The 23,271-nt window shown below is 45.3% G+C and overlaps 1 protein-coding gene across 1 annotated transcript in view; it reads left to right on the top strand.

Moving 5' to 3' along the window:
• Window positions 1-23,271, top strand: part of ptpn23a (protein tyrosine phosphatase, non-receptor type 23, a) — a 135,305-nt gene that overhangs the window by 12,705 nt on the left and 99,329 nt on the right. The window contains exons 2-6 of the mRNA XM_072468199.1: window positions 2,444-2,518; window positions 13,586-13,713; window positions 19,344-19,420; window positions 20,355-20,404; window positions 20,520-20,651. Of these exons, the coding sequence (XP_072324300.1) occupies window positions 2,444-2,518; window positions 13,586-13,713; window positions 19,344-19,420; window positions 20,355-20,404; window positions 20,520-20,651 (462 nt within the window). The remainder of the gene's footprint in view (window positions 1-2,443; window positions 2,519-13,585; window positions 13,714-19,343; window positions 19,421-20,354; window positions 20,405-20,519; window positions 20,652-23,271) is intronic.

The following is a 23,271-nucleotide window of genomic DNA, read 5'->3' as shown; positions in this document are numbered from 1 at the left end:
CTGGCAAGGGGCACCCTGCCCCCAACGCTAGTGCAGGTCACAATTTCACTGATGCCCAAAAAAGACCTGACGGAATGCGGATAATACAAACCCATTTCACTGCTGAACGTGGTTGCGACAATACTCGCAAAGGTCCTGGCCAAAAGGCTGGAGGGCTGTGTACCAGAGGTGGTCGCAGAGGACCAAACCGGCTTTGTCAAGGGTAGGCAGTTCACAGCGAACATCAGGCGGCTGCTGAACGTAATAATGACCCCTCTGGGGAGAGAACACCAGAGGTGATCGTCTCCCTGGACGCAGAAAAGGCCTTCGACAGAGTCGAATGGAAATACCTCCTCGAGGTACTGGAACGGTTTGGGCTAGGAGCGGGGTTCACCGCCTGGGTGAGGCTCTTGCACAACGCTCCCAAAGCGAGCGTCCGAACTGACATCCCCAACTCTAAATACTTCCAGCTGCAGAGAGGAACAAGACAGGGCTGCCCTCTGTCCCCACTCTTGTTCGCGTTAGCCATCGAACCCCTGACGATAGCCCTGCGGGATGCGAAAAGCTGGAAGGGAATCCGGAGAGGAGACAGAGAGCACAGAGTCTCACTCTATGCAGATGACCTGCTCCTCTATGTCTCGAAGACACAGGAGGGACTGAAGGCAATACTGCAAATGCTGAAAGAATTTGGAACCTTCTCGGGCTACAAACTTAACCTGGGCAAAAGCGAGGCATTCCCAGTGAACCCAAACGGGGGAGGGAGAGACCTGGAGGGGCTCCCGTTCGAAACAGGCCAGAACAGATTCTGCTACCTGGGGATCCAGATAGCCAGAGACTGGACACAAATCCACAAGTGGAATCTGACCAGGGTGGAGGAAGTAAGAAGAGACCTTCAAAGGTGGTGGCTCATTCCCACTCTCCCTGGCGGGGAGAGTGCAGACGATCAAGATGAATGTACTGCCAAGGTTCCTCTTCCTGTTTAGATCCATTCCGATCTTCATCCCCAAGGCCTTTTTCCAAAACGTAGACAGTCTAATCATGGCGTTTGTGCGTGTGTGGGGGGGGGGGGTTAAGAACCCGAGAATCTCAAAACCGACACTGCAAAGAAGGAAAATCAAAGGGGGCTTGGCCTTACCAAACCTACAATACTACCACTGGGCAGCAACGACAAAAAGAGTGAGGGGATGGGTACAAGAACCTGACACAGATTGGGTACAAATGGAGGAGGCATCCTGTAAAGGAACGACCCTCCGGGCCCTGGCTACAGCAGCACTCCCATCCCCCACAACAAGCCCAGTGGTAGCGGCCACACTGAGAACATGGACCCAGCTCAGACAACACTTGTGGAGAACTAAAATCGCCCCCATCTGTGGCAATCACAGATTCCCCCCAGCCATGCTAGATACCACCTTCAAAGATTTGAAAAGTCCGGATGTGGGTATCTTTCCGAGTTCATTGCTTTTGTGTTAAATCCTCATTGGAATAAGTAACTGGAGTAGAGAACATTGCTTCATAATCATAGAATCTGCACTAATTGCACATTGAGTATCCAGCATATCGTCCGTCCAACGTTTCCCTGTTGCCAAAGCATAGAGGAAACATTGCAAGCAAGGAAAGAGCCATAGCTGACACTGAACAGTGGTACTGTAACCTTTTAGAAGCTAAAAATATATTCCCCATCCATTATTATTATTCTGGTAAAACTGAGATCAGACCCTCAATGCGATGTTGTGGACCATGGATGGAAACTTCCAACCACCTACTCTTTTGTGACTTGTCACTGATTCATCAACAAGTGGCAGCTTCCATTTTGTATGATGTCTTTAATGTAAGAAACATCATTTCCAGAAATGGAGGTGAGGAAAATAAATACTGATCTAGAAGGGGGAGATTAGAAGTGACCAATAATTTGGTCAGCAATGAGTTGAGATTTCAATGCTGGAGAGATATTGTGAGAATTATTGGGGAGCTCCGAAGGAAGCAGGCCTGTATCCCAAATAGATTAGCGAGCTGTTGTGTTTGGTTATATTTATTTAAAGAAGTGACTGTATTGAAAAGATCATCCTTTATTAGCTTCATCACACCTGGAGCGGGGTTCAGAGGTAGATGTTTGGTGGGGGTGGACTATGGAACTGATAGCTTCTCTTTACTCCCCACATGATAACAGGAGGTGTTTTTGCTGCATTCAAATAGATAGGAAAGGAAACATGCAATGTCAGTTCTATGGAACAGGAAACCAGATGCTCAATCTTTCATAATCCTATTTACATAACCTTCCGTTCTTCTTTAAATCTAATGTGCATAAGAAAAAGGTTCTGAAAGTTTTGTTACTGGGGCGATGGTGACCTTTGGGGAATTCTATGCGCAACAGCTAGCATTATGTTGTAATTAAAAAACAACAATATATTGTTATTAAGAAAGATTATTTTGTTATGCTCTAAAATTGTTATTATTTATTTCTCAGTATATTTTGAAGCATTATGGTGAAAATCCTGACAACTACAGTGAGGAACTGAAGAAACTCGAACTGCTCAGACAGGTAGGTACCTAAAACCAGATTGCTGCTGGAGCTTTAAAGTACTGCTTTTGATTGTTGAAGCTCAAAAACCCAATGTTTGTATACCTAGGACAGTTTTTTGCATATTATGCTCCTGCCTGTGTAACTGTACTTTCAGTTTAATTCACGTTAATGATACAGTAGAAACTCAAACACACTTCTTTGGCCTTCTTGCCGAAGGTAGAAAATGGAGTCTGTGACCATATTTTCAACTATTGTGTCGATGGATGTTATTTATATATTTTTGGGGAATATAGTTATTCTGTAAAGAAGGTTGTGTGAGTGAGCATAAAAGATTGAATTAAACTGGGGATAGGTTAATAGAGACAACTTGTTTTGGAGAATAGAGAAATAAAGGGGTAAAGTTGCTAAAAGTAATAAGAGGCCATGGTGAAGTGGATTTATAAGTAAATAGGAAGTAGATAAGGACTTGCCGTTTCAATTATTAAATTTCAAAGGAGTGTAAGGGACTTTTACAACTCAAACGTTTTATAAGTAAACAAAGGAAGGTTATTAAATATTTCACTCAACGGGGAAACACCACGAAAACGTGAAATATTTTTATATTTTGGAAAATTTGAGTTCAAAGGGGTGTTGAGGAAAATGGACTGAAGATAAGAGGAATAAAGGATATTTAAGAAAAGATATTGAGCTGAGTTGTGTTGGCTGTGTGGAGATGTCCAGAGACCAGCTTTGTGCTGAGGGAACATGTGACATCTGAAGCAGCTGCCCCGAAACCAGGAAAGTCTTTGTTTCAGAAAGCAGATTTGTGTCTGAATTTTCTTGGGATTCCCACAGCAAAGTGGAAGGGTTTGAGAAGCCTTGTGACATACCTTTACTACAGTGACAACAATTTTGTTTTGGATAATACCATTTTTAGAGTTACAAACGTGTTGCCAAGAAAGTGTTTGTTTGTGCGTCCTGACCATGTGGTTTCTTCTGGTGAGGTTTTGTTTTAATTGTTTTAACTGCCTACCTTTAATTTTGTGTGCTTACATTTTCTTCTTGTGAATATATCTTTTAATTTTTAAAATCCCCAAAGAGTTACTGGAATTCTAAGCTTCTGGGCTTAGGTTTCTTCTCAGAATACAAAATGACATAATGTTATATGGGATTTGGCTTGCTCAGCAAAGAGCACTGCTGTGGTCGCAACCCTAAATTAGTAATCTACACTAAACTGGATTAAAATAAATCATGTTTTGTATCTGGTGCAATTTTTCATTCGCTGTTGTGTTGCCAGCCACCTTTGCCAAGCAGTAAACAAGAGGGCATTGCTGCCTCCAGCAGGTGTGGCCCATCCAAAGAGAGGTGATTTGTTTTCCAGAGCAGCTTCAAAGGCAGTTCTGATAGAAGGAGATTCAACAGTGGCGGTAACTCAACTGTTAAAAGCCATTGAAGTGGATATTGTTCTCACTGTCTACATAGGTACTTTCCCTAATTAATCTGGCAGAAATAAAGTCATGAATCACAGTGTCGAAACTACTGTGGTGTTTATCAGCTGCAGTGCTACAGAATTCAGATTGTGTTTCAAATCAGCAGAATGCTATCATCACCGGAGCACTGCTTGATGTGGGTGTGTTAGTTAAGTGCATTGCAATGTTATTTCTGATTCTTTATTATTTTTAAACTTGTGTGGTGTGGTGTGCTTGAGAGCACTTGAGAGGATTAGTGACTGCTGTGGAAACTCAAGATATATATTTTTTTTAAACAAATAATTTTAATGAGGTATTTTGGCATTACAAATAAAAACAGTATAAAAATAATGTACAAAGAACAATAATTATAGTGCAAACGCCGACACCATCCCTCCAAGGCCCGCCTATTTAACCCCCTATTCTATGCTCTTCCCCCCCCCCCCCCTTCCCGCTGACGATTAATTCTCTGCAAAGAAGTCGATAAATGATTGCCATCTACAGGCGAACCCTAACACTGACCCTCTCAAAGCGAACTTAATCTTTTCCAGGCCAAGAAAGCTCGCCATGTTGGTTAACCAGGTCTCCGACTTCGGAGGCATTGAGTCCCCCCAAGCTAGTAAAATCCGTTGCCGGGCTACCAGGGAGGCAAAGGCCAGAACATCTGCCTCTTTCTCCTCCTGGACTCCCGGAGTTTCCGACACCCCAAAACTCCCCACCCCTGGACTCATTTCCACCCTTGTCTTCAATACACTGGACATGACGTCCGCAAACCCCTGCCAGTATCTCCTAAGTTTTGGACATGCCCAGAACATGTAGACATGGTTCGCTGGTCCACCTGCACATTTTACACACCTGTCTTCCGCCCCAAAGAATCTGCTCATCTGGGCCACTGTCATGTGCGCCCGGTGTACCACCTTGAATTGGATCAAGCTAAGCCTTGCGCATGTAGCGGTCGCGTTGACCCTGCTCAACGTGTCCGCCCATAGGCCGTCCTCTATCTCTCCACCCAGTTCCTCCTCCCACTTATGCTTCAGCTCCTTGAACTGCATCTCCTTCGTTCCCATTAGTTCTTTGTAGATGTCCGAGACGCTCCCCACCCATCCCCTAGACACAACCCTGTCCTGGATCCCCCTTAGTGGCAGGAGAGGGAAGGATGATACCTGCCTGCGCAGAAAGTCCCACACCTGTAGATAACTGAAGTCGTTCCCTGTTGCCAACCCAAACTTCTCCAGCGCCCTCAAGCTAGGGAAGCTGAAACTCAAGATATTTTAACAAGATATAGGCCATTCAACATTTCTTGATTGCACCAAATTTAGGAAATCTGCGGAATAATTTGCACATGCTTTGTCTTTGTATGTTTTCTTCACCAATAATCCTATTTTTCTTTCTCCCGTCTCTATTTCTAAATTATCCAGTATCACTTTGAATGCTGTATTCAATAGAGCCACTTGAGGCATTCTATTTTCATTTCAAAAACTGCACAAAACGTTGCTTCTCATTTATTTTCTTATCTTGAGGTGATAGGTTTGACTGGTTCAATTTGCCTATCAATCAAAATAATTAATGGGCCAGAACATCCGAGGAGCAGAAATAAAAATTGGATTGCCACTCCGCTCCTATTTACTTAAACTGGAAGACAACTGCACCTTTCACGTGTGACCTTCTGACTCAGGCTTAATGATAAGAGTGCAGTGCAGCAGGTTCCCGAAACCTTCAGTCGAGTGCAACAGAGCCGGGAGGGAAAGGAAGTAGACCTGTTTTTATGGCACTGTGGAGGATGTGATGGGTGCTGAGTGGGGGATGGGGTCAAGTGCTCAGTGAGGGATTTGGGAGGGTCGTCAGGGGCTGGGGGAGGGTAGTCGACGGGTGTCATGGGGGTCAGTACTATACATACCCAGGAGTTAGAAATGGTTTTAATTTTTGTAACCTTTCCTGGGTAACTATTCTGTCAAGACAGTCAGAAGCATCCAAAGTCTTCAATTTAAATTGGAGTATTGGATGATTTCAGGTGCAGGCTAATTGCCTGCCAGAGGTTTGAACTTTCAGGACAATTCCCATGCAGCCCTTGCATGAGGACTTCCGGGGAGGGGCCTTCATCATAAAACATAGGAGCAGCATTAGGGCACTTGGCCCATCGAATCTGCTCCGCCATTCAATCATGACTGATGTTTTTCTTATCCCCATTCTACTGCCTTCTCCCCATAACCCCTGAACCCCTTATTAATCAAGAATCTATCTATCTCTGTCTTAAAGACACTCCATGATTTTGCCTCCACAGCCTACTGCGGCAAAGAGTGCCACAGATTCACCACATTCTGGGTGAAGGAATTCCTCCATCTCTCTGTTTGAAAGGATCATCCCTTAGTCTGAGATTTGGTCCTCTGGTTCTAGTTTTTCCTACAAGTGGAAACATCCTCTCCACGTGCACTCTATCCAGGCCTTGCAGTATCCCGTAAGTTTCAATAAGATCCCCCCATATCCTTCTAAACTCCCAACGAGTACAAACCCAGAGTCCTCAACTGTTCCCCATACGACATTCCAGGGATCAATCTTGTGAACCTCCTCTGGACCCTTTCCAAGGCCAGCACATCCTTCCTTAGATGCGGGGCCCAAAACTACTCCCGATACTCCAAATGGGGTCTGACCAGAGCCTTATACAGCCTCGGACGTACATCCCTGCTCTTGTATTTTAGCCCTCTCGACATGAATGCTAGCATTGCATTTGCCTTCCTAACTGCCGACTGAACCTGCATGTTAACCTTAAGAGAATCTTGAACAAAGATTCCCAAGTCCTTTTGTGCTGCTGATTTCCTAAGCATTTCCCCATTTAGAAAATAGCCTATGCCTCCATTCCTCCTTCCAAAAGTGCATAACCTCACACTTTTCCACATTGTATTCCATCTACCACTTTGCCCACTACTAGCCTGTCCAAGACCTTCTGCAGCCCCCTGCTTCCTCAATACTGCCAGTCCCTCTACATATCTTGTATCATCTGCAAACGTAGCAACAGTAATTTCTTCCAGATCGTTAATGTGTATTGTGAAAAGTTGTGGTCCCAGCACCGACCCCTGAGGCACGCCACTAGTCACCGACTGCCATCCTGAAAAAGACCCCGTTATCTCTGCCTTCTGCCAGTCAGCCAATCTTCTATCCATGCCAGGATCTTATCCTTAATACCATGGTCTCTTAACTTATCGAACAGTCGCCTATGCGGCCCCTTATCAAAGGTCTTCTGGAAATCTAAATAAATCATGTCCACTGGCTCTCCTTTGTCTTAACTTCCTTGTTACCTCTTAAAGAACTCTTAACAGATTTGTCAGACATGACCTCCCCTTGACGAAGCCGTGTTGACTCAATCCTATTTTATCATGCACTTCCACATAATCTGCAATCTATTCTTTAATAATGGACTCTAAAATCTTACCAATGTCCGAAGTCAGGCTGACCGGCCTATAATTTCCCATCTTCTGCCTCCCTCAGTGGTGTTACATTAGCCCCTTTCCAGTCCTCTGGGACCATTCCTGCCTCCAGTGATTCCTGAAAGATCACCACCAATGCCTCCACAATCTCCTCAGCTATCTCTTTTAGAACCCTGGGGTGTAGTCCATTCGGTCCAGCTGATTTATCCACCTTCAAAACTTTTGTTTCCCCCAGAACCTTCTCCTTACTGATGGCCACTACACTCACCTGCGCCCTCTGATTCTCCTGGAGCCTGGCATCCCACTGGTGTCTTCCACCGTGAAGACTGATGCAAAGTAACTATTCAGTTCCTCTGCCATTTCTTTGTTTCCTATTATTACTTCACCAGCCTCAATTTCCAGTGGTCCAATGTCTATTTTTGCCTCTTACCTTTTATATATTGAAAAAACTCTTCCTATCTTCTTTTATATTACCAGCTGGCTTACACTCCTATTTCATCTTCTCCCCCCTTATTACTTTTTTAGTTGTCCTCTTCTCGCATTTAAAGGCTTCCCAAACCTCTGGCTTCCCACTAATCCTGCAACTTTGTATGCTTTTTCTTTTGCTTTTATGCTGTCTTTGACTTCCCTCGTCAGCCATGGATGCCTTGTCCTCCCCTTAGCATGTTTCCTCCTCAGGATGAATTAAAAAGGGCTGGTTTAGCATGGGGCTAAATAGCTGGCTTTTAAGGCAGGCCAGCAGCATGGTTCAATTCCCATACCAGCCTCCCCGAACAGGCGCCGGAATGTGGCGACTAGGGGCTTTTCACAGTAACTTCATTTGAAGCCTACTTGTGACAATAGGCGATTTTCATTTAAATTTTTGTTGTGCCCCCCGAATAACCCCCCCCCCCCAAAAAAAATCCTGCCATTGCAGTTCCACTGCCTTCCGTGCTAGGCTGCCTTTCCAATCAACTCTGGCCAGCTTCTCCCTCATGTCTTTGGCGTTACCTTTATTTAATTGTAATACCGTTACATCTGAGTGCAGCTTCTCCCTTGCAAATTGCAGCGTAAATGCTATCATATTGTGGTCACTGTTCCCGATTTATTTGCTGCCCCACACCCTGACTACTGCTAGGGGGCCTGTACATAACTCCCGTCAGGGTCTTTTTACCATTGCGATTCCTCAACTCTACCCACAGAGATTCTACGCCTTCTGATCCTATATCGCTCCTTGCTATCGATTTAACTTCATTCCTTACGAACAATGCAACCCAGCCCCTTTGCCCATCTGCCTGTCCTTTCGATAATACACATGTCCTTGATATTTAGAACGCAGCCCTGATCCCCTTGCAGTCACATCTGTGATGCCCACCACATCGTACTAGCCAATTTCAATGTGCGCAACAAGCTCATTTGCCTTGTTCCGTATACTGCGTGGATTTAGGTACAACACCCGGAGACCTGCATTGACCACCTCCCTTCTCATACTTGTCACCTTTTTTGCTCTGCCTGAGAGTGGTGGTGTTCTTGTTATTTTGTTCTCTACTTCCCCATCAGTTATTAACTTAAGCTAACGCTCTGGTTCCCACCCCCATGCCATACTAGTTTAAATCCTCCCGAGTGACTCTAGCAAACCTCCCAGCCAGGATATGGTGCCCCCTCCAGTTTAGATGCAACCCGTCCTCCTTGTACAGGTCACACCTGCCCCATAAATCTGAAACCCTCTCTTCCTACACCAGCTGTTTATCCACGTATTTAGCTGCACTATCTTCTATTTCTCGCCTCACTGGCACGTAGCACAGGGAGTAATCCTGAGACTACAACCCTAGAGGTCCTGCTTTTTGGCTTATGGCCTAACTCCATGAACTCCTTCTGCAGGGCATGTGTTCTAAATATCAAGGATATGTGTACTATCGAAAGGACAGGCAGATGAGCAAAGGGGCTGGGTTGCATTGTTCGTAAGGAATGCAGTAAAATTCACCATGTATGTCCTTAGAAAAGAAACAATACAGGGCAGCACAGTAGCACAGTTGCTTCACAGCACCAGGGTCCCAGGTTCGATTCCCGGCTTGGGTCACTGTCTGTTCGGAGTCTGCACATCCTCCCCATGTCTGCATGGGTTTCCTCTGGGTGCTCCGGTTTCTTCCCACAGTTCAAAGATGTGCAGGTTAGGTGGATTGGCCATGCTAAATTGCCCTTAGTGTCCAAAAAAGGTTAGACTGGGGATCGAGTGGAGGTGTGGGGCTTAAGTGGGGTGCTCTTTCCAAGGGCTGGTGCAGACTCGATGGGCCGAATGGCCTCCTTCTGCACTGTAAATTCTAGTTTAGAATTAAATTGAGTTTAGCTTCATTTTTTAAAACTTCTAATGGTTTTCAAATCCAGTTGAGATTTAATGAGCTAATCTTGTTAGATCAGAGGGAAAAGTTCAGTATCAGTTGTCTCTTCATTAACTTGAACACCTCAAATTATAATTAAAGTACCCCCCCCCCCCCCCCCCCCCCCCCCCCAACCACCGAGATTGAGAATGTTAGATGAGGTACCATGGTACAAGATACAACAAAGAAAGAGAAGCTAGGGTAAAGCAAGATGTGCTGTACAGGTGACAAATCTGTCTCTTTAAAAAATGTACAGGACGCCGACAGTGAGTGTGCAAACAAACCGGGTGAGTTTGGAGTATTTCCAGTTGCATCAGGGCAGCGATGCTCACTCTCCCATTGCTCTTTGCCAATGGCTCTATTGCCAAGGCAATGACGTTGCGAGCGTTAAGAAATTTGAGGGGGGGGGGGTGGAGCATCGGGTCTCTGTGTACGGGGATGATTTACTGCTCTATATATCAAATATTTTGGAAGTTATTGGGGGGATTATGGACATATTGGAAGAATTTGGTCAGTTCCCGGGGTACAAATTGAATATGGGGTAGAGCGAGGTTTATCCGATCCAAGCGAGGGGACAGGAGAGGAGGTTGGGGGAGTTCCCTTTTCGAGTAGTGGGGGCGAGTTTTCGATATTTGGGCATTCAGGTGGCGCGGGGGTGGGAGCAGCTGCATAAGCTGAATCTGGCTCGGTTGGTGGAACAGATGAAGAGGGATTTTAGGAGGTGGGATGTGATCCCGTTGTCGGTGGCGGGTCGGTGCAATTGGTTCAGATGACGGTTCTCCCAAGGTTCTTATTTCTGTTCCAGGATCTCCCGATCTCCATCCCAAAGGCGTTTTTTAGACGGGTGAATGCATTGATATCGGGGTTTGTTTGGGCGGGTAAAGCCCCGCGAGTTAAGAAAGTGCTGCTTGAGTGGGGTCGAGAGAAACTTGATGAATTATTACTGGGTGGCGAATATAGGCATGGTCAGGAAGTGGGTGTGGGGGAGTGGTCGGTATGGGAGTGGATGGAGGCAGCCTCTTGTAAGGACTCTTGGTTGACGGCGCCTCTACCGCTCTCGCCGGCCAGGTACAAGGCGATCCTGAGGGTGTGGAGACAGTGGCAGCAGCACCTGAGGCTGGAGGGGGCCTCAGTTTGGGCACCGATCTGTAGGAATCATACGTTTGCTCCGAGGAGGAGGGGGGCCTGGACTGGGGGTTTCAGGGTGGCAATGGGCAGGGCTTGAGAGATTTGGGGATCTATTCGTGGGAGGCAGCTTTTTGAACTTGGAGGGGTTGGTGGAGGAATTTGAGTTGCACGCCGGGAATGAGTTCCGGTATTTACAGGTGAAGGATTTTGTCAGGAACCAGGTGCCGACCTTTTCCTACCTGCCGTCCCAGGGTCTGCAGGACAAGGTGGTGTCAAAAACAGGGGTAGATGAAAGAAAAGTACTTTTCACTGTACTTCGGTACGTGACAAATAAAATATATCATAAGGAGGAGGTGTTAGCAATTCTGGAAAGTGTGGAAATAGATAAGTCCCCTGGGCCGGATGGAATTTATCCTAGGATTCTCCGAGAAGCTAGGGAAGAGATTGCTGGGCCTTTGGCTTTGATCTTTAAGTCATCTTTGTCGACAGGAATAGTGCCAGAAGACTGGAGGATAGCAAATGTTGTCCCCTTGTTCAAGAAGGGGAGTAGAGACAACCCCGGTAACTATAGACCAGTGAGCTTTACTTCTGTTGTGGGCAAAATCTTGGAAAGGTTTATAAGAGATAGGATGTATAATCATCTGGAAAGGAATAATTTGATTAGGGATAGTCAACACTGTTTTGTGAAGGGTAGGTCGTGCCTCACAAACCTTACTGAGTTCTTTGAGAAGGTGACCAAACAGGTGGATGAGGGTAAGGCAGTTGATGTGGTGTATATGGATTTCAGTAAAGCATTTGATAAGGTTCCCCACGGTAAGCTACTGCAGAAAATACGGAGGCATGGGATTCAGGGTGATTTAGCAGTTAGGATCAGAAATTGGCTAGCTGGAAGAAGACAAAGGGTGGTGGTTGATGGGAAATGTTCAGACTGGAGACCAGTTACTAGTGGTGTACCACAAGGATCTGTTTTGGGGCCACTGCTGTGTCATTTTTATAAATGACCTGGAGGAGGGCGAAGAAGGATGGGTGAGTAAATTTGCAGATGACACTTTAGTCGGTGGAGTTGTGGACAGTGCGGAAGGATGTTACAAGTTACAGAGGGACATAGATAAGCTGCAGCGCTGGGCTGAGAAGTGGCAAATGGAGTTTAATGCAGAAAGGTGTGAGGTGATTCATTTTGGAAGGAATAACAGGAAGACAGAATACTGGGCTAATGGTAAGATTCTTGGCAGTGTGGATGAGCAGAGAGGTCTCTGTGTCCATGTACATAGATCCCTGAAAGTTGCCACTCAGGTTGAGAGGGTTGTTGAGAAGGCGTACGGTGTGTTAGCTTTCATTGGTAGAGGGATTGTGTTTCGGAGCCATGAGGTCATGTTGCAGCTGTACAAAACTCTGGTGCAGCCTCATTTGGAGTTTTGCGTGCAATTCTGGTCGCCGCATTATAGGAAGGATGTGGAAGCATTGGAAAGGGTGCAGAGGAGATTTACCAGAATGTTGCCTGGTATGGAGGGAAGATCTTGTGAGGAAAGGTTGAGGGACTTGAGGCTGTTTTCTTTAGAGAGAAGAAGGTTAAGAGGTGACTTAATTGAGGCATACAAGATGATCAGAGGATTGGATAGGGTGGACAGTGAGAGCCTTTTTCCTCGGATGGTGATGTCTAGCACGAGGGGACATAGCTTTAAATTGAGGGGAGATAGATATACGACAGATGTCAGAGGTAGGTTCTTTACTCAGAGAGTAGTAGGGACATGGAATGCACTGCCGGCAACAGTAGTGGACTCGCCAACACGAAGGGCATTCACATATGGACGATAAGGGAATAGTGTAGATGGGCTTTAGAGTGGTTTCACAGATCGGCGCAACATCGAGGGCCGAAGGGCCTGTACTGCGCTGAAATGTTCTATGTTCTAAATAAAATTTGGGTAAACTTTTGGAAATTTATTAGGAGTTGATGGACTGGTTGGGAGCCCCGATTGGGGTAGTGGAGCATAGGTGGGAGGAAGAGTTAGAGAGGGAGGTGGAGGCTGAGCTGTGGGAGGAGACTTTGAGGAGGGTGAATGCATCTTCTTTGTGTGCTAGGCTTAGCCTTATTCAGTTTAAATTGGTTTGTAGGGCACACATGAGTGTGGCTAGGATGAGCAGGTTTTTTGAACGGGTGGAGGATAGCTGTGTGCGGATGGGCCCACGAATCGTGTCCAAATGTTTTGGGCCTGTCCAAAGCTTGGGGGATTCTGGCAGGGATTTGCTGACGTTATGTTGGAAGCCTTGAGGGTGAAGGTGGTCCCGAGTTCAGAAGTGGTGATCTTTGGGGTCTCAAAAGACCCAGGAGTCCGGGGGCGAGAGAGGCCGATGTCTTGGCCGTTGCCTTCCTGGTAGCCCGGAGACTGATCTTATTGGAATGGTGGGACTCGCGGCCACTGAAACCGGAGGTTTGGGTGAGCAACCTGGTGGAGTTCCTCAGGCTGGAGAAGATGAAGTTCGCTTTGAGAGGGTCTGTGGAGAGGTTTGCCTGGAGATGGCGCTGGGGGGGGTGGGGGGGTTAAAATGAGGTTCGGGAGACGGGACGGTGGGGTGTTAGGCATTTATTTGTTTTGATTATTTGTGTTCCTGTTTGCTTGCTTTTCTTTTTTATGTATGGTTGTGTTTGATGTATATATAGAAATGCCTCCATAAATGTTTTTCAAAAAAAAATTGTCCGGTGGTAATTGGACCAATGATATTCTATTGCAGAGTGCTGTGATTGTTACAAGAGACTTTGAAGGATGCAGTACATTGAGGAAGTACTTTGGCCAGCTTCACTATCTGCAGAGTCGCATTCCCATGGGGTTAGGAGAAGAGGCAGCTGCCCCGGTTACATGGTAAGATTAGTTTTTCCTCCCAGGATTTTTGTTTCTTTTGTTTTCTCTTCGCTTGAAGGCCCTGCCTTCTGCTGGGATCTAGTTCCCCGTTGAATGGAGACTCACATAGCCGTGTCCAGTCCTGTACTCGCTTCCACTTTTTAGCAAGGGTCAGTAGATAAAGTTTCAATGTGGCAACCTTGATTCGTTAAAATAAAAAACTTCTGTAGCCCAAATATGCTGTGGTTAATTTTTGCACTTTTGCTGTCTTGCTCTTAGATTAGCTCGCGGACTTTTTTTATTTGTTTGATTTTTCTGAAATTTGACGATCACTGGCAAGGCCAGGACTTTATTGCCCGAGAGAATTGTCTGAGAGAAGATGATGGTAAGTTGCCACCTTAAATTGCTAAAGTCAATCTCGTGTAGCTACACCCTCAAAGCTGTTAGGGGGCGAATTCGATATTTTTCACCCAGTAACAGTGGAAATGGTGCTATAATTCCAAATCCGGATGCTGCGTGGCTTGGAGGAGAACTTGGAAGGTGTTAGTGTGCCCTTCTAGGTGATAGAGGTCATGGTTTTGGAAGGTGATGTTGAAGGAGCCTTGTCAAGTTGCTGCAGTGCAGCCTGTAGACTATACTCAATGTTGTCACTATGTGCCAGTACTGGAGGGGGTGAATGTGCAACCTGAAGAATGGGTGCTGATTGTCGGGACTGCCGGGTCCTTTATATGTTGAGCTTCTTGAGTCTTGCTGGAGCTGCACTCATCCAGGCAAGTGAAGGTCATAATCTTTATTGTCACAAGTAGGCTTCCATTAACGCTGCAGTGAAGTTACTGTGAAAAGCCCCCAGTTATCACATTCCAGCGCCTGTCCGGGTACACAGAGGGAGAATTCAGAATGTCCAGATTACCCAATAGCATGTCTTTCAGGACATGTGGGAGGAAACCGGGGCACCCGGAAGAAACCCACGCAGACACGGGGAGAACAAGCAGATTCCGTACATCGTACTCTTGACTTATGCCTTGGTAATAGTGAACTGGCTTTGGGCAGTCAAGTATTAAGTTAATTGTTGCAGAGTTCCCAGCTTTTGATCTTGTGTAGCCACAGTATCGTCTACCTTATCCCATCAGTTTCTGGTCAGTGGTAACCCTCAGGATGGTAATGGTGGAGGATTCAGCAATAGTAACACCATTGAATGTCAAGGGGTGATGGTTCGATTCTCTATTGTTGGAGATGGTCATTGCCTGGCACATGTGTGTTGTAAACGTTACTTGCCACTTGTCGTCCCAAGTCTGAATGTTGTCCGAGTCTCCCTACATATGGACATGTACTGCTTCAATATATGAGGACTTGTGAATGGTACTGCATATGGTGCAATTATCAGTGTATATTCCCACTTTTGATCATATGATGCAGGGAAGGTCATTGATGAAGCAGCTGAAGATGGTTGGGCCTAGGGAGCTACCTTAAGGATCTCTGCAGCAATGTCCTGGAACTGACATGTTTGACCTCCAACGACCACAATCATTTTTCTTTGTGCGGGAGTGACTCTAACCTGTGGAAGGTTTGGCCTCTTGAGTTGGACATTTGGATCACAGCTGCCTTGATGTCATGGACAGTCAAGAATTTTGACACAGCAACAGTGAAAGAATGACGATATATTTGAAAAAAAAAAAAAAAAAAAAAATTCCAAGTCAGGATGAGTGTGTGCCTGTTGCCCTAGGCGATAGAGCTTGTGGGTTTGGAAGGTGCTGTCAAAGGAGCCTTGGCAAGTTGCTGCATTTTATCTTGTAGATGGTGCACTGCTGCCACTGAAGACCATTGATGGATGAAGTGAATGTTTAAGGTGATGAATGAGGTGCCAATCAAGTGAGATGTTTTGTCCTGGTTGGTCTCAAACTGCTTGTGTTGTTGGAGCTGTGCTCATCCAGGAAAGTGGGGAACATTCCATCAATTTCCTGACTTGTATCTTTTAGATGGTAAACTGGTGTTGGGGAGTCAGGAGGTGAGTTACTTGTTGCAAAATACTCAGCCACTGGTCTACTTTTGTAGCCACAGCATTTATATGGTTGGTCCAGTTAAATTACTGATCAGATGTTGCGCTGGGAAATTCAGCAGTGGTAATAATGCTGGGTTAAATCACCACCAGTCAGCTCTCTCAAAAGGGGAGAGCAAGGAGTATGAAGACAGTGGAGATAAGTGAGGCTTTTAAGGAATTCTATGCAGGATTATACAAGTCTGGGCAATCTGGTGATGAGTTGGCGGGTATCTGGTGATGAATTGGCAGGTATGAAGCATTTCTTTTCTTCCTTGAACCTCCCGGGGGCCTTGGAAAGCCAATGCTCTTTCTCAGGAGGAGCTTCAGCCAGGTAAAGCACTGGACCGAGTGGCTTTGGGTGTGAGATTTATAGGGAGTTTAAGAATTTGCTGTTCGACCCTTGGGTGGGTATGTATTGTCACTCTTGAGTCGAGGATATCGCCACTGACTCTACGTGAGGCTAATATTTCTTTGATTTTGAAGGTGGGCAAGAACCCGGAGGAGTGTGCCTCCTATAGGCCAATAGCTCTTCTAAATGTTGACTTGAAACTGCTATCTAAGGTTCTGGCCAAAAGGTTGGAGGACATCCTTCCAACAAGCATGCGAGAGGACTAGACTGGGATTATTAGGGGAAGATTTTTGAGTAATAACATTAGAAGGCAGTTGAATGTGATGTAGGGTTTTCAGAAGCGTACACTTGATGGGCTAATTATTTCTTTAGATGCAGAGAAAGCTTTTAACCGAGTTGAGTGGAAATGACTGGTTTATACATTGTGAGGTTTTGGGTTGGGGAGGATTATGTGAAGTGAATTCAATTATTGAATCATAGACCCATAGCAGCAGTGCTCACAATCAGTTTAAGGTTGTAAAACATTGGGCTTCAGAGGGGGATTGGTCGGGCTGCCTTCTGTCCCTCTTGTTGCTTACACTGGCCATTGAGTGGGATGAAGTAACACAAGATCATGCTTAATGAGGATGCTGTGCTGCTGTTCATGTTGAATTCTTTTTAAAAATAAATTTAGAGTACCCAATTTTCTTTTTTTTCATTCGTGTTGAATTCTGGTGTCTTGGTCCCTGCCATTATTGGATTGGTGAATAGTTTTAGTGCCGTTTCTGGTTACAAGATTAATTTTGATAAGTCTGAGGGTAGCACTGTGGCGCAATGGTTAGCATTGCTGCCTCACGGCGCTGAGGTCCCAGGTTCAATCCCGGCTCTGGGTCACTGTCCTGTGAAGTTTGCACATTCTCCCCTGTTTGCGTGTGTTTCGCCCCCACAACCCAAAAAGATGTGCCGGGTAGGTGGATTGAACACGCTAAATTGCTCCTTAATTGGGAAAAAATGAATTGGGTATTGTAAATTTTAAAAAATATATATATTTTTTGCTAAGTCTGAGGCCAGGCCAGTGGGGGGACTGGGGTCTAAATCCTTGCTAATTTCCCCATTAAATGGCCCCATGGGATTTAAATATCGTGACGTCGCCATTACTCATTTCTTCAGACAGTTGTGTGGGGCCAATATTCCCCAATTGATTGTGGCGAGGAGATGGGATCTTGCTTGGTGGTCAGCGGTCCCAATTTCATGGCTTGGGAGAATTGCTCCCAATTAAAATGAACGTATTGCCCAGATTGTTATATCCTTTGCAAAAGCTGATTATTTTGTCAGCTAGAAATTAATGGAATGGTTAGTCCATTTACTTGGAACAAAAAGAAACCTTGCCCTAAGTTTTCTAAGCTCCAGTTACCAGGCGTGTGATGTGTGCGCGCGCGCGCGTGATGTGTGTGTGTGTGTGTGTGTGTGTGTGCGCGCGTGTATGTGTGTGCGCACGCCTGCGCGTGTACGCGTCCCAGACGGGAGAATCACGGATTCTAATTAAATAAGGCTATATAATATTCTGACCGTTGCTACTTATATGACTATGCCCCTGGATTAGTGACACATGTCCTTCTATCCAAAACTGCCATAGGCTTTATGGAATGCATCCCCATTGAACTTTTGACATCTGTTCTATACAGTATGGGACCCCTATCTTAAATTAATAGGCACCACTTTGGCGGACTTGCTTTTGCTGGACATTCCATGAGTGAATTCATCTTATTTCAACTTAATTCATCTTAAGTTGTTAGTCTAAATGGGTGGCACGGTAGCACAGTAATTAGCACTGTTGCTTCACAGCTCTTGGATCCCAGGTTCAATTCCCGACTTGGATCACTGTCTATTCAGAGTCTGCACGTCCTCCCTGCGTCTGCGTGGGTTTTCTCTGGGTGCTCCGGCTTCCTCCCACAAGTCCCGAAAGATGTGCTGTTAGGTAGTTTGGACATTCTGAATTTTCCCCCTGTGTACCCGAACAGGCGCTGGAATGTGGCGACTAGGGGCTTTTCACAGTAACTTTGTTGCAGTGTTAATGTAAGCCTACTTGTGACAATAAAGATTATTATTATTATAGATCGCTATACTTCGGGTGTGCAACCTGTCATGTTATCCTTCTGTATGAGTATGATCTTGCCCTCTTTTACCCACTCACTGTGGTATCTTTTTTCAAATAAATTTAGAGTACCCAATTCATTTTTTTTCCAATTAAGGGTCCGTTTAGCGTGGTCAATCCACCTAGCTTGCACATCTTTTTTTGTATTGTGGAGGCGAAACCCACGGAGAATGTGCAAACTCCACACGGACAGTGACCCAGAGCCGGGATCGAACCTGGGACCTCGGCGCCATGAGACAGCAATGCTAACCCACTGCGCCACCGTGCTGCCCTCCTCACTGTGGTATCTTGTTAGATTTAAGTTAGATGTTCTGGTTCCTCAACTGACATCTTCCGAAGTTCCGAATCTGTTCTTTACTGTTTTGCTTGTATTTACACTGGCAATAACTTGAGTTCTGTCTGTACCCTTTTTGCATCATTGTTATTTGTTGCGAAATGGGGGAAAAAAACCTAATAAATATGTATAGCTCAATCTTCAGAATCGCTGACATGATGCTAAAGAAGGAGACCCAAAAACCCACCAGCTTGGGACAAGACCAGAACATGTGCACGTGGTTACCCGGACCTCCTGAACAGCGCTCTCACCTGTTCTCCACCCTGAAAAAGAAGTGACTCATTCTGGAGTTGGCCATGTACGCCCTAAAAACTACTTAAGTTGGATCAAACTAAGCCTTGTGCACGAGGATGTGACGTTCACTCTGCGAAGGGCCTCACTCCACACCTCATCATCCAATATGGACCCCAACTCCTCCCACCTAGCCTTAACCCTCTCCACTGACACCGAATCTTCTGACATCCATCCATAAAAACCAGAAGTGCCCCCTTCCTCTGACCCCACGAACGAAAGGACCCCCTCCATTAGAGATGTTGGCGGTGCCACGGGGAATTTCAGGAAAATCATCTCACAAAGTTACGAAATTGGAGATATCTGAATGAACTTGACTTTTCCTCTAGAATGATAAACCGCCCCTCTAGGAACAACAAGCCCACTCTAAGCACTAATCATCTTAAGTATGAACTATTCAAGCCTGCTCAGTTCACATTGAGCTTCAGTCTGCTGTGCTGTATTAATCAATTGGAATTAATGGGATGTATGTAGTGACAACCTGGTGTGTTTGCTGAAATTACAGGACCGAGATTTTTTCTGGCAAGGCAGTAACTGTTGATGAGATTTGCTATGAACAGGCCTGTATTCTATATAATCTGGGTAAGTAGTTATAATTATTCAGTTATAGGCTTGTACAACAAAATGCCTGAGGCGGTAATCTTTTATTCTCGCTCCTGAAAATATTTTTTTAAATTGCATTTGCAACAGTAACTTTTTAGCTTCTACTTTCACTTGTTAAATAAGTGTTACTTTTAAATTCATACATCCTGCTTTTTAAATTTTTATAATGTTAACATCACTTGCGAGCCTGAGATTTCTTGCTTTTGAGAAAGTAGCATAGTTTGATAAACTGTGTCGTACTTGGCCACTTTTAAGGGTAGGTAAGAGTCAAGCATGTATGTAATTAGAATCATATATAGGACATTAATAAAGTAATTTGGGTGTTACGACAATTCAATAGCTTTATCGCTACTTAATGGTCCTAGCTTTTTAAAGTTCTAAACTTTTTAAAACCAATTGGGAAATTTGAAGTCACATTTGTGGAATTACTAGACCAGGCTCTTCTCCATTATTAGTCCAATTGATTAAGTAGTTTGCTGCTATAGATAAATGTCAAATGAACAGTGAATTGATAACTTCATGTTTATGGTACTAGATTATCATATTCAGTCTTAATCTACTATATGAGAAAAAATGGGAGGAGGCCCGTGTGGTGCATAAACACCGGCATAGAATGGCTCTGTCATCGATCCTGAGTGTTCTTTGTACTGTACCCTTGTCCCTCCCAAAAATGACTGATGCAGACTTTTAAAAAGAAATGAGGACTTCACAGAGTATATACAAGTGATTTAGGCTAAGCTCCATAATTATATTTCAAACCATTCATTTTGGGAAAAGTTAACTGCATTTTGCCATTTGGCTTCTTGGAGCCCGTTACAAATTCCAACATAAATCATTCTGTGGCTTGCACCTGCAAAAGACAATTCTCTGCATTAGTAGATTATTGAATTGTTGATGCTTTTTATTCTCCCAGGGGCCCTTCACTCCATGCTTGGAGCTGTGGATAACAGGGTGACCGAGGAGGTGGGTAATAATATAATCAAGTAACTGCAAAGTGAGCTATTCTTACTATTTTTGCCTTTGATCATTTTTTGTTAAAAGACAATCCAGTCATTGTATATCTGTTCCTTCTTTGCAGGGAATGAAGGTTTCTTGTACACACTTTCAGTGTTCAGCGGGAGCATTCTCCTACCTACGGGATCACTTCAGTCACTCTTACAGTGTAGACATGAGCCATCAAATCCTCAATCTAAACATTAACCTCATGCTGGTAAGGGCGAGATTCAAGTTGTCGATCAAAGTTTTGCAAAGCTGCATTCTACCACCTCCACGTTGCTGAACCGGTAATGCAATGTGGAACTAAACCATGCAGTCCAGATGTTGTAGGTTTTTTTTCTAAGTCTGCATTGCATTAGCTTATCTTAGTTAGCACCATGGTTAGTGGGGGGGGGGGGGATCTTTGTGTCACACTATTGTGGTATGTCACATAACACATGATTATTTTGTCTCTTACAATGTATAGAATCTTGGAAAATTATGCGTTTTGCAATTGGTGCTTTCATGTTTTATCTGCCTATTGGTCCTGTATTCTCCTTTCCATAGCAGAAAAGCAGAATTGGAGCCAGGGCAAAATGTGTTGATGGAAAGGAACTAAGTAACCAGGCAGTTGTCATCATCGCTTTCTTCGGTGATCACTCGTTATCTAGTATGATTGTCCACCTAAGAAACTCAGTGTTACTGGTCATGGGTATTTGCATGGCTGATGAGCCAGACCCTAGAGTCACATCTTTGACCGTACCCGTGGCAGGTGTTTCCCAGAGGTGGGATTGGTCCTTGGACTCTAGATCGCTGGGCCTCCTCTGCCGTCAGGTGTCCTCGAAGAATTGTGTCCTTTCAATCAGGAGGTTCCTCCAAGTAGGTCTCTTCTGAGATGGGGTCTCCCACGCATTGTCATCTATGTTGCATTTCTTGAGGTATGCCTTCAGGGTATTTTTGAACCGCTTCTGTCATCCTCTTGTTTGGAAGCCTCTCTTGAGCTGGGCAAAGAAGATTTGCTTTGGCAGTCCGGTCTATGACATCCTACGCACATGGCCAACCCATGTTGGTTTTGGATGATCATGGCCTCGATGCTGGTGCTCTTGCCTCCTTCAAGGACACTGATGTTGGTACACCTTTCCCCCCAGCTGATTTGGTGAATCCGTCTCAGACAGCGTTGATGGTACCTCTCCAGGGCCTTGCGGTGGCGTCTGTACGTAGTCCAAGTATCTAAGCCAGATACAAGGGTTGGGAGGATCACCACCTTGTACATTAGGATCTTGGTGTCAGCATGGATGTTGCAGGCATCAAGGACTATCGCCCTTGGGCGTCTAAAGGAGGCGCTTGCAGATTGGCTACGATGTTGGATCTCTGCATCGATATCAGCCTTGGAGGAGAAGTGGCACCACAGGTATGGGAAATGTTCCACATTTGGTAGGGTTTCTCCTTTGGTCTTGATGGAGGGAGAGACTGGATCTTGCTCTGGGGCAGGTCGGTAAAAGACTTGAGTCTTCTAGAGGTTGAGACCGATCCTTGGTATGCTTCCGCGAATGTGTCAAACGTGGCTTGGAGATTCCTTTCTGAGAGAGAGTGGAAATGATGATGTCATCCACGTACTGAAGTTCCACGAGCGATGTCAGTGTAATTTATTTTTGAATATCAACTGGTTGAGGTTGAAATGTTTTCTATCCACCCTGTAGACAATGTCCACTCCACTAGGAAGCTTATTCTTGACAAGATGAAGTATGGTGGCGATGAAGATGGAGAAAAGGGTGGGGGGCGATGACACATCCCTGCTTGACTCCAGCGTTGACCTCCTAAGGTTGCAGTCTTATTTCTGTCTGTGAGGACTGTAGCTGGCATCATGTCCAGGAAGAGTCATGGAAGAGTCATGGAAGAGTCGGAGGGTGGTGATGAGTTTCTCTGGACAGCTGGCCTTTGACAAGGTCTTCCATAGCACATCCCGACGAATGAGTCAAAATCCTTCGTCAGATCGATGAAGGCCATGTGGCGTGGTTGATGTTGCTCCTGGCATTTCTCTCGAAGTTGCCAAGCAGGAAGAATCATGTCCACTGTTCCATGGTTCGGTTAGAAGCCACAATGGCTTTCCAGAAGAATTTTTTCAGGGACCGGGAGAAGGCAGCTAATGAGGATTCAGGCGATGATTTTCCCGGCGATGGAGAGTAGGTAGGTTGCTTGGTAGTTCCCACAGTCCGCTTTGTCTCTTTTCTTGAAGATAGTGATGATGACGGCATTCCTGAGATCGACAGGAATTTCTTCTCCGTCCCGGTTTTTCAGCAACAGCTGATGGAGATGATGGGTGAACTCTTCTCAAAGTTTGAAAATTCCTGCTGGGATCCCATCCACTTCTGCGGCTTTTCCATTCTTCATGTGTTTAATAGTGGCTTTGACTTCATCCATGCTTGATAGGAGTCCAAGATCATCTTTGACGGCGAGTTGGGATTTCTTCAGACACGTCATCTTTTAATGTGGGTATACTGTTGCACATCAGCAGACATGGTCTTTGACAGAGGGGAGATCTAGTTCCAGTGGCAAGGGTTCCTTGGCGACTGGGGGAATCCTGCTACTGCTGCAGCCTTCATCCACTATTGCAACCGTTGATACCATACATGTGTTATCTTCCTGATCCGCCGTTGAGGGCTTGTTTTGGATTGCGCTTTGATTCCTCCCCTCTGTCGTGGGTGACCCTGTAAGACTCCCAAAGGCATTGCTCTTGCGGACAACAGAACATTCCAGTCTTTCCTCCACGGCAAGTTGGCAATGCTAGGAAAGGTCCCAGACAGTCACAATGTTGTGTAAACAGGTTTGATGTGCTCTTTTAGTGATGCTGTACA

This window comes from Scyliorhinus torazame, chromosome 11 (genome assembly GCF_047496885.1).
Source record: "Scyliorhinus torazame isolate Kashiwa2021f chromosome 11, sScyTor2.1, whole genome shotgun sequence".
NCBI lineage: Eukaryota > Metazoa > Chordata > Chondrichthyes > Carcharhiniformes > Scyliorhinidae > Scyliorhinus > Scyliorhinus torazame.
This window is presented reverse-complemented; position numbering and strand designations above follow the sequence as displayed.